General features: G+C 32.1%; 1 protein-coding gene across 3 annotated transcripts in view; it reads right to left on the reverse strand.

Annotated features, from left to right (window-relative positions):
* LOC124424471 overlaps positions 1-10,811 on the reverse strand; it is a 15,423-nt gene extending 4,612 nt beyond the window's left edge. The window contains exons 1-7 of one of the 3 annotated variants that reach the window (XM_046963566.1): positions 10,637-10,754; positions 10,167-10,315; positions 8,792-9,944; positions 8,128-8,534; positions 7,146-7,680; positions 6,248-6,938; positions 5,260-5,656 (exon numbers count right to left, since the gene is read on the reverse strand). In XM_046963566.1, coding sequence (XP_046819522.1) covers positions 5,554-5,656; positions 6,248-6,938; positions 7,146-7,680; positions 8,128-8,534; positions 8,792-9,944; positions 10,167-10,175 — 2,898 coding nt within the window. In that variant the 5' untranslated portion in view covers positions 10,176-10,315; positions 10,637-10,754 and the 3' untranslated portion in view covers positions 5,260-5,553. Of the gene's footprint in view, positions 1-5,259; positions 5,657-6,247; positions 6,939-7,145; positions 7,681-8,127; positions 8,535-8,791; positions 9,945-10,166 lie in introns of those variants that run through there. The other 2 variants (XR_006942321.1, XM_046963565.1) reach the window with 2 other exon arrangements.
* Positions 10,812-15,000: the final 4,189 nt, after the last annotated feature.

Genomic DNA, 15,000 nt, shown 5'->3' on the forward strand with positions numbered 1-15,000 from the left:
TGCGTGTGTGACTTTTTTTTTTTTTAATAGACATATTATCTCTTATATCTATAGCGATAATCAATAAGATATATGTTATTTATCTTGTATTTTTAAATGTTTTCTCTCTAACGTGCATGATTCATACCGAAGAGAATAATGAATAGGTACAAATAGTTGTGCTTTTTATATATCTAATAAAAATACAAATGTGCCACTTTGCCCTCTAATATGTATTTTTAGAATGTATCCGTGTATGTAATATGTAAGTATGTATGTATGTATGTATGTATGTATGTATGTATGTATGTATGTATGGATGTAAATATTTATTTGAGTCTATATTTAACGAGACGATAAATAATAATCTATAAGTATATACTATTTTTATATTTACATGTGTATATATATATATATATATATATACACATGTATATATATATATATATATATGTTTATACATATATATATATATTATAATACGTTTTTTATTAGAATACGGTACTAATCATAAGGCTAATGTTTTCGTTGAGTATGCCATTTGAATGGGCATCTCAAATACATATTATGTTAATTACTTATATAATACGACCTTTACTGTTTTTTTTTGTTGCTTTGTTTTTCGTTTATGTTTTTTCCGATCTAACGACTACTTGATATTAGCTCTATAAGAAATAGCTTCGTCTAAATCAGACGAATAATGCTGTATGATAACACGAATATGATTCGAAATGTCGAAATATTGAAAAAACGTACATACATACGCTACGCGAATTTCTCACTATCGAACATAATTTATATCATTTATAAAACTACGTACGTAAGTATGTATTTACTTATTTATTTATTTATATATGTATGTATGTATGTATTAATGTTCTGTATTACAGAATGTTTACAATGAAACGTTGGAATTTTATTATTAAAAAAGAAAAATAAACAAAACAAGAAAAAGAAGAAGGTCAGGACGTTTCATGGTAAACACCTTTTTTTTTTTATGTATTATATATTTAATACATTAAAAAATTAATTAAAGAGAGAATGATTATGGCACTTTCGGATGCTAATTTATTCGCATTCGTGTTCCATCGTCCATCGTTAAAAACGTTTCTTTTTTTTTTTTTTTGTTATAATAATAATAATAATAATTATTATTATTATTACTATTAGAATTGTTATTACTATTATTATAATTATTACTATTATTATAATGACTAAAATTTATTACTAAACGAAAGATATCAGCGCATTTCTCTTTGTATGTGTGTGTGTGTGTGTGTGTGTATATGTACGTAGTAATAATTTCTAATTTTCATTTTGCATATTCAATGTTATGCCTAAGATTTCGAACGAGTAAGATTTCGATGTGAATTTTATTTCCTTTCTTCTTTTTTTTTTGTCTTTTTTTCAATGGGTTTTCTTCTTCTTTTTTTTTCTTTTTCCTTTTTTTTTTTTTTTTTGTTTTCTTTCGAACGAACTCAAAACTCGTTTTTCCTGCGATGATGATTCTTCGTAATACATAGTACATAGTTGTTTTCTTATATGTCAATAAAGGCAGTTTATTCATTTCAGTGTCATTCCTTCGTTTGAGAGAGAGGGAAAGAGAGAGAGAAAGAGAAAGAGAGAGAGAAAGAGAGAGAGAGAGAGAGAGAGAGAGAGAGAAATAAAATTTTTTTATAAATAAACTCTCTCGCATACGAATCCTGAGCAAACTTAACTACCGATCTTTTACATGTTATGCTCTATAAGTTACGTTCGTCAATTTATTGGCATAACACATATATATACATATATACATACATACATACATATATACATACATATATACATACATGTTACATACATATATATATTTATGTATGTATATATGTAATATATTGTTATTTTTATCATTATTATTATTATTATTATTATTATTATTATTATTATTATTATTATATTCAATCATGTATATATACATAATATATAAGACGTATAATATGTATATATATATTTATACATATTACATAAACTCTCTCATTCGTTCATATTATCACACACAATTCTACATTCTACATTCTTAATAACATAAATCATCATCGTAGTCATAAACATAATTATAATCATTATCATTATAATCATCATCATAATCTTTCTAATAGTTCGCTAAGTTAATAATAAAGATGTTTCGGTTTGCCCAAAACAACGGTATTCGTAGTTAATACTTGAAATATATTTAGAACGTCGTTTGCAGGTACCAAAAAGTGCAAGTCTCTTAGTTAGTTTATCTTGTATCACCGTGTATATTTTAATGCGTTTAAGAATGTAACGTTAAATAAAAAATAAAAAGAAATAGAGGTAAAGAGATAGATATAAAGAAAAAATGAGAGAAATAGAGAAAGAGTGAGGGAGAGAGAGAAAGAGAGAGGGAGAGGGAGAGAGAGAGAGAGAGAGAGAGAGAGGAAGATAGAGATAAACTGATTAGATAAGTGAGTAGATAGATATAAAGAGAAAAATGTTTAGAATGATTATTTAATCCTTACATATATGTATATATATATGTACGTATGTATGTAGTATTTATTACTCCGAATATCACAATTCGAGATAGTTGTTTTGAGCGGACCGTAATCTTCTCTATCTGTATAGAGCTATATTTTATATATATATATATATATATATATATATATATATATATATATATATATATATATATAAATGAATATATATATACACTCTTTTCTGCTAGGTCGACACCAACGCTTACTCGAATCTTCTCAACTTTTTTTTGTTCATTTTATTTTTATATTATTATTATTATTATTATTATTATTATTGTTATTATTATTATTATTATTATTATTATTATTATTATTACTAGTATTATTATTATTATTATTATTATTATTATTATTATTATTATTATTATTATTATTATTATTATTATCATTTCAAACCGTTAGTTCATTTATTTATTTTTTTCTTACTTTTTTTTTTTCAATTTTACAACTAATCTTTTTTTTTTCTTTTTAATTTTTTTTCTTATACGATCGTTCCTGTCTCTATGAAAACTAAGAATAATATTACGATGATGAATCGATGATCGATCGAACTGTAAAATTTTGTTTATCTTGCTTGTTTGTTTGTTTGTTTGTTTGCTTTTTCTCTTTTTTTATTTCTTTTTTTGTTTAAATATTTGTCTTCTCAGAATTCTCGAAATGTTAATCTTCTTTTCTCGTATGGATTGATCGAGGAAAAAGAAAATACTAAAATAAATAAATAATTGATTAAGTAAGTAAGTAAACAAATAAATAAATAAATGAATAAATAAATTTAACGTCGAGAGCGTTGATGCCGTTACGTCAAAATCTAACGTTGGCCCAGCCATAATATCCCGTATACCGTGCGAAGCATTTAATTCTATCATTCTGTTTCCAAAACATTTCTTAATCATTAATATTAACAATAGAAAATAATTGTTACATATGTACATAAGTTGTAAGATATTTTTTTCTTTTTCTTTTTTTTTTTTCTAAAGAAATTTATCTAAACAATTTTCATCTCGAACGTATCTTAGTGTTGATCTTTATTCCAAAATTATATAATTCTTGAGATAAAACAAAAAAGAAAATAGTTATAAATTATTTACATAAGATTTCTTGAAATAACAATTTATCTAGTTAGATAACTTGCTTTGAATATATTAGAAGTACTCACTATATAATTCTAATTTCTATTTCATTCGAGAAATTAGCATTCAGTTAATCGAAAGCCATCGTTTAAAATAGCAAAGAGAAAGAGAAAAATATAGATAATTTAAATGTTACATGCTTCTCACGATAGACGTACACACACACATATATATATATATATAACGTTTATATAAATACATATATATAAACGTTTTTTATGAAGTATTCGTTATATAAATAAAAACTAACGTTATGTCGTAAGTGAATTTGTAATTATATTTTTTGTTTCTTTTTTTCTTTTCCTTTTTTCTTTTTTTATTGTTTTCTCTTCATTCGAGAATAAGTGTTTAAAATATATATAGAGTTTGCGATTCACCTGAGTGCTACTTTATTTTGGATTCACTTTCGGTCCTTGCGCGATACCCTTGTTTTTTTTTTATTTTTCTATTTTTTTTTTTTTTTAATTTATTTGTGTGTGTGTGTGTGTGTGTGTGTATATATATGTTTACGTTTTTATTTTCTGTTTTTTAAATACATATTCGGTACGGTACATCTGAGAGATAAGAGATTAAACTGGAGAGAGATTGGATCTCGAAAAGAAAAGAGAAAAGAAAAAAAAAAAAGAAAGAAACAAACAAAAACTGAAGGAAGCCATTTTTTTTAAATGCATCTTTCCTTTCCGTGTACTACTATTTTTAGGCGTGTATCTTTTTTATCTTCTATCTTATAAAAATCTTTAAAAAGGAATCTATAATATATAATCTAAAAAAGATATATATATATATATATAGAGAGAGAGAGAGAGAAAGAGACAGAGAGAGAGAGAGAGAGAGACAGAGAGACAGAGAGAGAGAGAGAGAGAGAGAGAGAGAGGAAGAGAGGGAGGGAAAGAAAGAGAATTGAAAATTTTGGGGAAAAAGAAAATGAAGACAAATCAATTCCTTCAACTAGAATTGTGCAAAACGTTTGAATTAATATAAATATAAGCAAGAAAATCAATCGATTAATTTGACAAGAGTTATTAAAGTGTATCACCGTCACGTGGGTAATGAGGCAGTGGGCGAAGGACTATGATATAAAAATCATTAAAAAAATAATATTCTAAATATCTCTACACAATTCACAAATTTTAAACGATATCTATTGTCTTATCGAAAAGAAAGATATTAAAATGAGATATTAAAAAGAAAAAAGAACAAAAAAAAAAGAAAAAAAGAATAGTAACTGTGAACGAACACATTTTTTGTATGTTAAGAAAGAAAAAAAAAGACAAAAAAAAAGGAAAAAGATATAACATTTTATTAAATAATAATCATGTCCTCGTAAATATCACGTAAATATCATTAATCATTATACCGACAGTTGGATATCATTAAAATGTTACTCGTAATACATGGATATGGAAGTAAAAAGTATCCTAGTAAAATTAGTTTTTTTTTTTCCTTTTATTCCCCCCTCCCCCTCCTCCAACCCCCCCCCGCTCTTCACAATAAAAACGATCCATCATTAATCGAGCTGGTAATTTCTTTTTGTATATTTTAATGGTTTTAGCGCGAAATATAATTTGATTGTTAAATAAAAGAAAAAAAAAAAAAAAAAATAAATAAATAAAACAAACGTTTATTAATTATCTATTAAAGAAAGAAACGTGTGTATTCGATCATAAGATAGATAGAGAAATAGATAGACAGATAGAGAAACAGATAGACAGAGATATGAGGAAATGAAAAATGTTAAGGAGCTAGATGATAATGAATCAGTACGCTCCGTGAATATTTAAGGGAGTGTATCAAGTTTGGTTAATGGACGGTGAAGCACAGAACGTGTTAGGTATGTTGTATCACTACTAAACGGTAGTTTCCCGGTCAACGTGAATATATTCCACGAAACCGGGCTGCTGATGTCAGGATGCCGCACCCAAAAGTGTCTCTTCCGTCGGCGCCCGTCTCGGCTTGCTATTCTTCATCGTTCCCTTATAACGAAGTCGTTTCGCGCGTAACCTGGACCTACGTTGTAACGAAATAAGAAGAAAAAAAAAAAAAAAAAAAAAAAGAAAAAGAAAAAAAGAAAAATAAATAAATTATTATAGAACAACGTCACTATTTTAATTATCGTCAATGTTATAAAAAAGTTCATCATTGAAAATCCTACCCGATATATGTAATTAATCTTGCATTTGTTGCATTAATAAAGTATATCATATCTAACGATATTTATAATGTTAATTATTCGTATGTTAAAGGTTAAAAAAAAAGAAAAAAAAAAAAAAAGAAAAAAAAGAAAAGCAAAAAGGAGGAAGAAAAAGGATTAAAAGATTTTTAATCAAAACTTCTCAAATATGATGATTACAATGTACTTAATAATGATAATTATATTAATGCGATAATAGGTAATATATTAACGTAATGGTTTTTAATAGGGAAAGGAGATAAAAAAGAAAAAAGAAAGAAAGAAAAGTAAAAAGAAAATAGATTGAAAAAATACGAGTACGTAGAAATATTGGTATAAGTATTACGAACATGCATGAGTCCATTTAAATGAAAATTGTTTGGACACGAGGATGGGAAGTAGATTTGAAAAAATTTATTTATTATTACCTGCTGATTAGTATGGCGAAGAGGCACGCAAAGGCAGTGACAATTCCGGTAACTCCGGCAACGACGAGCCATAAAGCCGGCGGCAATAACCCTAATAATCTAGCGCCGCTTCCGCAATTGGCCTCGTCATGACCGGACGGGCAGTGTGGCCTGCCGTCGCACCAAAGACTGGCAGCGATGCAAGCACCAAGTTCGGGACATTTGTGCGGACAATCTCCCTGAGATACGGTCTCGTTCTCTGGTCCTCTTTCTGGAAGACGTAACTGTCTGCGTAAAGCAGCTCTGCTCTTAGATATTTCCAACCAAGAGGCTGCAGCTTGACCGGATTCTCTGGCAACAAAATCCAATAAAAGTGCAGGTGGCCTTGGTGGCCCAGGCCATTTCCCTTCCTCTCCGCCTAACCATTCTTCAGAAAACACATGAACTGTAAACTCCCTGGCACCGGGTTCAGCTGGACAAACCACTTTCAACAATCTTGGTGGCCAACCGGAATACAATAATATCCTGTTAGATGTTGGACATTTAATGGCGTCGCTCGATTCTGATACCGGTCCTGGTTCTAACGGCATGAACCAACCCCAAGTTAATACAAATAACGATCTATTTTCTCTAGCCTCGACTAACCATGGAAGACCCTCGCAATAGATGTCCGGCCTTGATAAGGGCGGAGCAACGAATCTTAACTCGCCACCTGTTCGATCAAAAATTAATTTGATTAATTTAACGAGAATCAAAAAGAAAAAAAGAAATTCTCAATTATATCAAATTGATATATATATATATATATATTGGCTGCTTAGTACCATATCAAATTTTTCTTTTCTTTTTTTTTCCTTTTATTTCGGTGTAATTATCTTATTTGGGTCAAGCTGATAAATTATTATTGATGACACATTACCTTCGCCACGAACTCTCTGTTTTCTCGGGCACTCCGGTGAACGCACCAACTCGAAACTGGCGTAAAAGAAGAGAGTCTCGAAGTCTTCGTGAGGTGCCTGCTGATCTACCAGGAACGTAATCTCAAGTGCTCTTCCAGCTGAGATATGGGTCAACGGAAGATTAGACGTGTTATCGCAAAGACAAGCTCTAGGTAATTTGACATCACGCCACGGTGCCTCGTAAAGAACCAATCGAGCCTCTCTTGAACCGATCTCGTGTACGCAACGTGGTCTACCAGTATGTGGGTCCGGTTCGCTGATACAGGACGTTGCTTCCCCGAGGCTAACGTTGTGCAACGTGAATCTAACTCTTTCGCCTACTCCAGCTTCTATTCTATATTTGCAATCCAATTTGGAGGAACCACCTCTACCGTAAAGCCGTACATCCCGTGGTGACGTCACATCACCGCTTCGAACTTTACGCCAAACTCTGCTACAAACACCGTCTCCCCATGGTTCACCAACTTGAATCGTTGAAATGAATTCGTATTGAGCCTGAACAAATCGACGTTAATATATACCTTAAATTTCATACATGATAATTATAAGTTATATCAAACAAATATGTATATATATATGTTTGCTCAAAGTTCGATTTCGTTTGAAGTTTCAATAAATTTTAGTGAGGAATATAACCTCTTGCTTAACTTTAGATAACTTTAAAATCAGATATTGTATTTTCGAATTTTTAATTACTTCGTTTAATTAACTAACAGCTTTAACAGATTTAACCCTAATTTAGTTAATATCGGATCGTTGATATTGGTAAATATCAAGACTTGTAATGAATATAACATAGTTATACTATATAAATATCACGTATAAAAATTGTTTTACACAGTAAGAGATTCTTCTTTTCGTCGTCGAAAATAAATGGTTTCGTGGTTCAATTTTCAAAATGTAAACTTTGAAAAATTATTTCACACAGTGTGTTATATTCACCTGAAAGTTGACATTGTGAAGAGCAGTTCCAAGTACGGTTTCCATTCGTAATGTTAAGCTAGGTGCAATCGTGAGATAACTTTCATCCGCTGTGCAAGGTCTAGTACTTCTCGTAGCATTTCTAAGGGCCGCATGTGCACAAAGTTTAGGTGTACTGTCGCAAAGCGTGACCATAGGAAGTCCAGTTAACGGAGATCCATCCCAAAATAATAATTTAACTCCGCACAATGAATCCGATTGCGTGCTAGCATTATTTTCCGTACTCGTTGTTAAATCCCTTTGAGAATAGGATGAGAAATATATCCATACGCGATCACCAGCTGATCCTTTGATGTTCCACGTGCAACTAGAACTTGGTGGTAGTGCGTGAAGCGGAGCTCTTAACGTACCACTCCTTTTGGCTGTACCTGCATCATTCGTGGATTCGCATGAATCACTGAAACTTTTGTTTAATTCTCTTGGTAATTAAAAAAATATATCATTTGATCTTTCAGTGGTCACCCTGTTTTATAAATTCAGGTATATATAAATATGCAGAAACTAGCATTGAGAAATGGTCGATAATCAATTTCGATTAACTAACAATAAAGGATAATTGATTGAGTATTATACGAAATAAATAACATTCTGGGTAATCGAATAGGACTATTGCACTATATAATACCATTGACAAAGAAATGACATCCTTCGGAGTTCCTGGCATAATCCAAACCATCTGAATCCACATAGATAACTTGAACTTCCAATTCGAGTCTCAATGCCGACGCTCCTAAAGGAATGGCAATCGGTGAACTTCTAAACTCAACGAGCATATTTGGTCCTCTGGCGATAACTCTTGGTAAAGGACCACCACAATAGATCAAAAGTATTGGATCTTCGGTGCGCAAGCCGTCGTGAAAGATTAGTCGATCTTTTTCAGGCGTGCAATCCTGCCAAATGCTGAGCGACGCATTGGAGCTGGTTAATCCAGTTGGGCCGGTTGGACTGTTTTTAACGGATATCATAGCATGTTTGCAAGTTGGTACCTCCTTTTGACGGAGCGTAATCATACAGCTCGCATTTCTTGGATATTCTCCTGGATAATTTGGGCTTTGGAGACGACATTGTTTCAAGTGGCACTCGTAAAAGTTTCTGGAGCAGTAGGTTCCTGGAACGGGCGAGCCCCTCTCGATTGGATAATCCGGCTTTCCTAGACGTGCCACAGCGTCGTTTCGAGAAACGAAACGATATCTAAGACGGAAATCAAAGGGAACGGAGGGTGGTGCGTGAAATAGACGAATCGAGGCAGTGACCGTACTGGTCTCGCTGTAATAAGTCGCACGATTTTCACCGGCGCCACACCAAAATCCACCTGTAAAGTGTCTACCCAATTCGGCCAATTGCAAAGATCCTTCGGGACAGCTAGCCGATAGATATTCGGCGTTTGGCTCGAGACGTCCTACGCTGAAGGAATCCCAAAGTAGTTGAACGAGTTCACCGTAACCTCGACCAGCCGCAGTGAAGGTCAGGTGACATAGAAAAGGAAGACGCGTTTCGGCTGGTCTAGAAAGCTCCAAATGATAGGTACGACCCTCCTGGCCGTGATAGGTGCGGTTGCATGGAGTACAAAGCGTTGGCTCGTCGCTGCCATCCCCGCAATCATTTTTACCATTGCAATATGCATCAATTGGTACGCAATGCCCGTCTCGACAAGTCAATTCCGCAAGGCCGCAGGTGCCGCCGTTCGAACCAGTAGTCCTCTTGATCAGGATCACCGATATAAGGAAGAGGAAGATCAGTCCTGTTCGTACCTGCCCACCTCCGACATCGGCTATCTCCTGAAATATTGATAGATTGCCGTGAAATTCTTCGCAATTCCTTCGGGAACAGTTTTTCTCGATTATTTTCATAAAAATCAACTTTATCAAGAATACTGTTTTTCCAATGAACACGTTTTATACTGATAATCACCCACCAAAAGAAAAAAAGAAGCAAACAAACAAACAAACAAACAAGCAAATAAGCAAACAAATGAAAAGAAATAATTAAGTAAGAATTACCATAATCATCCGCCAGTAGGTCAAGCATCACAGTAACAATCTTAAGAACGTTGTCCGATTCGACGGCAGCATAGTGTGCTCGAACTATATACCAATTCCCGGTTTTTGCACGTTGAGAGGAGCACCACCCACCACCGATGACACCGCCACTGTAACCATAATCATAACTAACGCACCACCGGTGCTAACACCGGCAACAACACCATCTACGCCAGCAACACCTTCAATCACACTCTTTCACCACCGATCACGATAGATAAAAAGAGAGAGAGAGAGAGAGAGAGAGAGAAAGAGGAAGAGAGAGAGAGAGAGAAAGAGGAAGAGAGAGAGGCAGGCAAACAGACAAATAGACAGGGAGGTGAACAAAAAAAAGGACCGTGCGTATCTCTGGTAACGAGAATTTTCACAAACAAATTTCAAGGACGGAAAAGAAAAGGAAAAAGTCGTCACGGAATGAATTCTATCCTTACTCCACGATCGAATCTCGGTGACTCTCTTTTACACGCGAGATTCGAGCTGGAGTCGATGAGGCGCTGGAGATGGGCGCGGGAGTCGACGCGCAAGTGCCCGGTGCATACTGCACACAAACGACTCGTACGTTGTCGTACTTTGTCGACTCGTGCTGCAGAATCTAGCGGGGTAAGGGAGAGGGAGAGGAAGAAGGAGCAGGGGCAGGAAGGAGGGTAAAGAGGGAGGGCTGGGAGGATGATGGGGCTGAGCTCAGGGCCTGGCTGCTAGGCGCCTCGATGCCATCGATCGCAGCATCCCTCTCTCTCTCTCCCTCTCTCTCTCTCTCTCTCTCTCTCTCTCTTTCTTTCTCTCTTTACCCTCTCTCTTTCCGTGTCTGTTTCTGTCTCTCTTTTAACACCAACGAGAAATCCTCGTTAAAGTTCGTAGAACTAATTTCACCCTTCACCCCGAACTATATCCACTATCATCTTACTTTTCATCAAAAAACCAACAAACTGACTGACTCTACTTTCTCTCTCTTTCTCTCTCTCTCTCTCTCTCTCTCTCTTTTTTTTTTCTCTCTCTATCTATCTTTCTCTTCAATGGACAACAACACGTTAGAGAGATCTCGCGTTCGAGATCTATTCAAAGATTGTTCATACCGATAAGTTTCCTCTTTTCTTTCTTTTTCTTCTTTTTCTTTTCAACGACGTTGTTGTTGTTATTGTTGTTATTGTTATTTTTGTTGTTGTTTTCTTGTCATTCTTTCCTTTTGCTTTCAAGATATCATACTTAAGAGAAGAAACTTGAAAAAAGCTTCTTTATATATAGATACTAATGGTATATATATATATATATATATTTATGTGTGTGTATGTGTACATATATATGTACATATATATATGTACATATGTATACATACGTATTTACACATATATATATATATATATATATATATATATGTATATATATATATATAGAAGGGATACACAGAAAAAGCCCAAAGAGAGACGCCTTTTAGCTCTCTCGCACGAGAGTTAGAATAGGACAAGGCGGCTTTTTCGGGCTGAGATTAAATCGAACGACAAAGGGACGCTCGTTGCCTTGGTTTCCCTCGGTTTTGCGCGGGGGATTATTAAGAGAGAAAAAGAGAGAGAAAAACAGAGAGAATAATTGTTGGAATTTTAGTCGGACGAATTTTTATTTGGGGTGGGTAGGGGAAGGGGAGATGAAGAATTTTTTCTTTCTTTGTTTTTTTATTCTAACTTGACGTAAAAATTATTTTTCATCTGATAAATCTCTTTATTTTATTTCTATTATATAAATGGATCAGACGATAATCTATGTAGATCATTGATCGATCGTCTCTCTCTTTTTTTTTTTTGATCGTCGAATAAATGAGATTTGTTTTTTCTTTTCTTTTCTTTAAATTTCTAAAGAGTTATGAAAGAGAGAAAGAGAAAAAATATCTACAATTGTTATTACAACTTGATTTAAATTTTATACGTTATATATGTCTGTAATAAATCATGATTTTGATTATAGTTTTTATTATATGTACCGTGGAAAGCTTGACAAATGCTTTCCCTAGACAACTAAAGTAATTCAATCTATTGTCTTGACTTAAAGGATACGTTGAAAGTTGGCGCGGTGACACAGAAACAAATAGGGCCGTTTAAAAGATCTACCTCAGGTGCAAATGTTTAAAGTTCGGTTATCTGAAACGAAGTTTTTAGAATATAACAGTAGACCAATGACTTATTAAAATATTCACATTATTTTTAGAAAAATTCTATTTCTGTACTATTAATGCACTTCATACATAATTATACATAATTTAACTATATCATTTATACGAACTATTTAACGTGAAATATAATTAATCACGTAAATACTAATTATATTATTCACGTAATACTAATTATAATTATTTTATAATTTTTTTTCCAAAGTATTTTTTAATAATACATATTATACATAAATACCTTGAAATGTAATTTCTTATATATTAATAAATCCACATGATAGAGCTACGTAAAGTGCTAAAAAAAAGAAATAAAAAATAAAAATAGAGATTCTCATTGGAAAATATCAATAAATTTATTGAATGAATTTATAAATAAAAAGAAAAAGAAAAAAAAAAAAGAAAAAATAATAGTATCGTTATATAAATAAATTTGTTATAATAAAGGAGAAAAAATGATACTCGTATTTATAAATCAATTCAATAATTAATTTCCAATGTTTAAATTATTTCGCTGATGATATTAAATGAAATGATAAAAATGTACACATTAAATTTTTACTCGTCGAATTAATAAACGAGAAACGATCTATTACGGATATTACATATGTACATATATAAATATGTATACTCGTGTACATACATATTCGGGTAGTAATGTGTACGATAATTTCTATGTATGACTATAAAAATAGTAACACACGTGTATGTATGTACATATATTCATACACACATATACTAGATAGTACATACTTTGGCTGGTTAATGCATCGTAATAATGGCCTTGGGCAGCCATAATGTTTTCGGGGGTGCATTCGTAAATACGTAAGAACGTTTGCATGATAAAATCGAACGAACTGTACCAATTATAAATATAATTTGATTTATAATGAATTGGCATCAATTAATGCGTATAATAAAATCATTTAGGGATTTTTATTTCAAACTTTCGAATCTCCTTTATTCTATTATTATTATATACTTTGTTTAAATGTTATGAACGCTTTGAGATTTGTTCGAGAATAAAAAATATAATTACTTTTTTAGTTTTTCTTTTTTCTTTTTATTCAGTATTTTTATTTTTATTTCTTTTTTTCTTCTTTTTTTCTCTCTCTCTCTCTCTCTTCTTTTTTCTTTTTTTTATCAACCACTAGATAACTGTAATGTTCGTAAATATCACGCTCGGTGCTCGTTAAAGAGCTCACAGTTTCCGCTAAGTCTTTGCCAGGAGGTTGCTTCATTCTCGCTTCATGATGAAAGTGTGTCGTTGAACGATTTATCTCTCTCTCTCTCTCTCTCTCTCTCTCTCTCTCTCTCTCTCTCTCTCTCTCTCTCTCTCCATCCTTCCCTTTATCTCTCTCTCCCTTTATCTCTATCTATCTCTCTCTTTCTCCTTTTCACTCTCTATATCTGTTTCTCTCTCTCTCTCTCTCTCTCTCTCTCTCTCACTTTCTCTCTCTATTTGAGTTCTTGGTTTCCCTATTAGTAACGAATGAGAATGAATAAGATACGTGATAGAAAGAAGAGAAGAAAAGAAAAGAAAAGAAATAATAAAAATGATAATAAAAGTTTGAATTAGATTAAACGTTTACCCTTGTTACAAAAAGTTGATTACCTGATCTGAGTTCGTTTGAGACTGAATACAAATTTTAGAGTCTTACTCTCTCTCTCTCTCTCTCTCTCTCTCTGCTTTTTTCTTTCTTTTTTTTGGTTTTCATTTTTGTAATGAACAGAAAAAGAAAAGAAATACGTGCAAAAGGAAGAAAAGATTAATAACTAAAAATAATAATAATAATAATAATAATAATAATAATAATAATAATAATAAAATAGTAATAATAAAAATAATAATAATAACTGTTCAACATAATCAGATGAATTCTCGATTGAACGTGTTTATTTTTTTTTTCAAAGTATACATACTTCTTCTCCAAAGGTTTATTATCCTGACCTCCGTTTCGTTTTGAGATGAGCACAAATTTTTTTTGAGGAGCTACTTCGTTATATTACTTCTGCATTTAAAGAAACTGAAATAAAAAAGACTCCAAACGTTCAGTGGAAATTATTCTCAAGTGGTGACGATAAACACACCAGAGAGAGGGTTGACGAGTTTAAATCTCTTAAGAGAGGTACTTGACTCCAACCGTGAATCGATATAGACTTCTTTTAAATGCATACCTCTATTTTTATCTCTATCTCTATTTCTATCTCTATCTCTATCTCTATATATCTATCTCTCCCTCTCTCTCTCTCTCTATATATATATATATATATCTCTTTCTCTCTCTTTCTCTCTCTCTCTCTCTAACTATCAATTTCTCCCTCTCCCTCTCCCTCTCTCTCTCTCTCTCTCTCTCTCTCATTCTTGGTTATCTATTAAGAAACCAAGTTGAAAAATGGTTTTCTTGAAGCTACTCATACATTATTTTTTTCAACTTAGTTTATATATAAAATAAGATGTAAAAAATAAAGAAAAAAAAAATATATATATACATAGAAATTAAATGGTATTAGATAAATTTTCACGAGAGAAGATCCTCTAAAAACTATAATAATATTTTATAGCGATCGGTATATACATGTATCTATATATACATAATATATACACACATATATATATATATATATATATATATATAT

Source organism: Vespa crabro, chromosome 5 (assembly GCF_910589235.1).
Source record: "Vespa crabro chromosome 5, iyVesCrab1.2, whole genome shotgun sequence".
Taxonomy (NCBI): domain Eukaryota; kingdom Metazoa; phylum Arthropoda; class Insecta; order Hymenoptera; family Vespidae; genus Vespa; species Vespa crabro.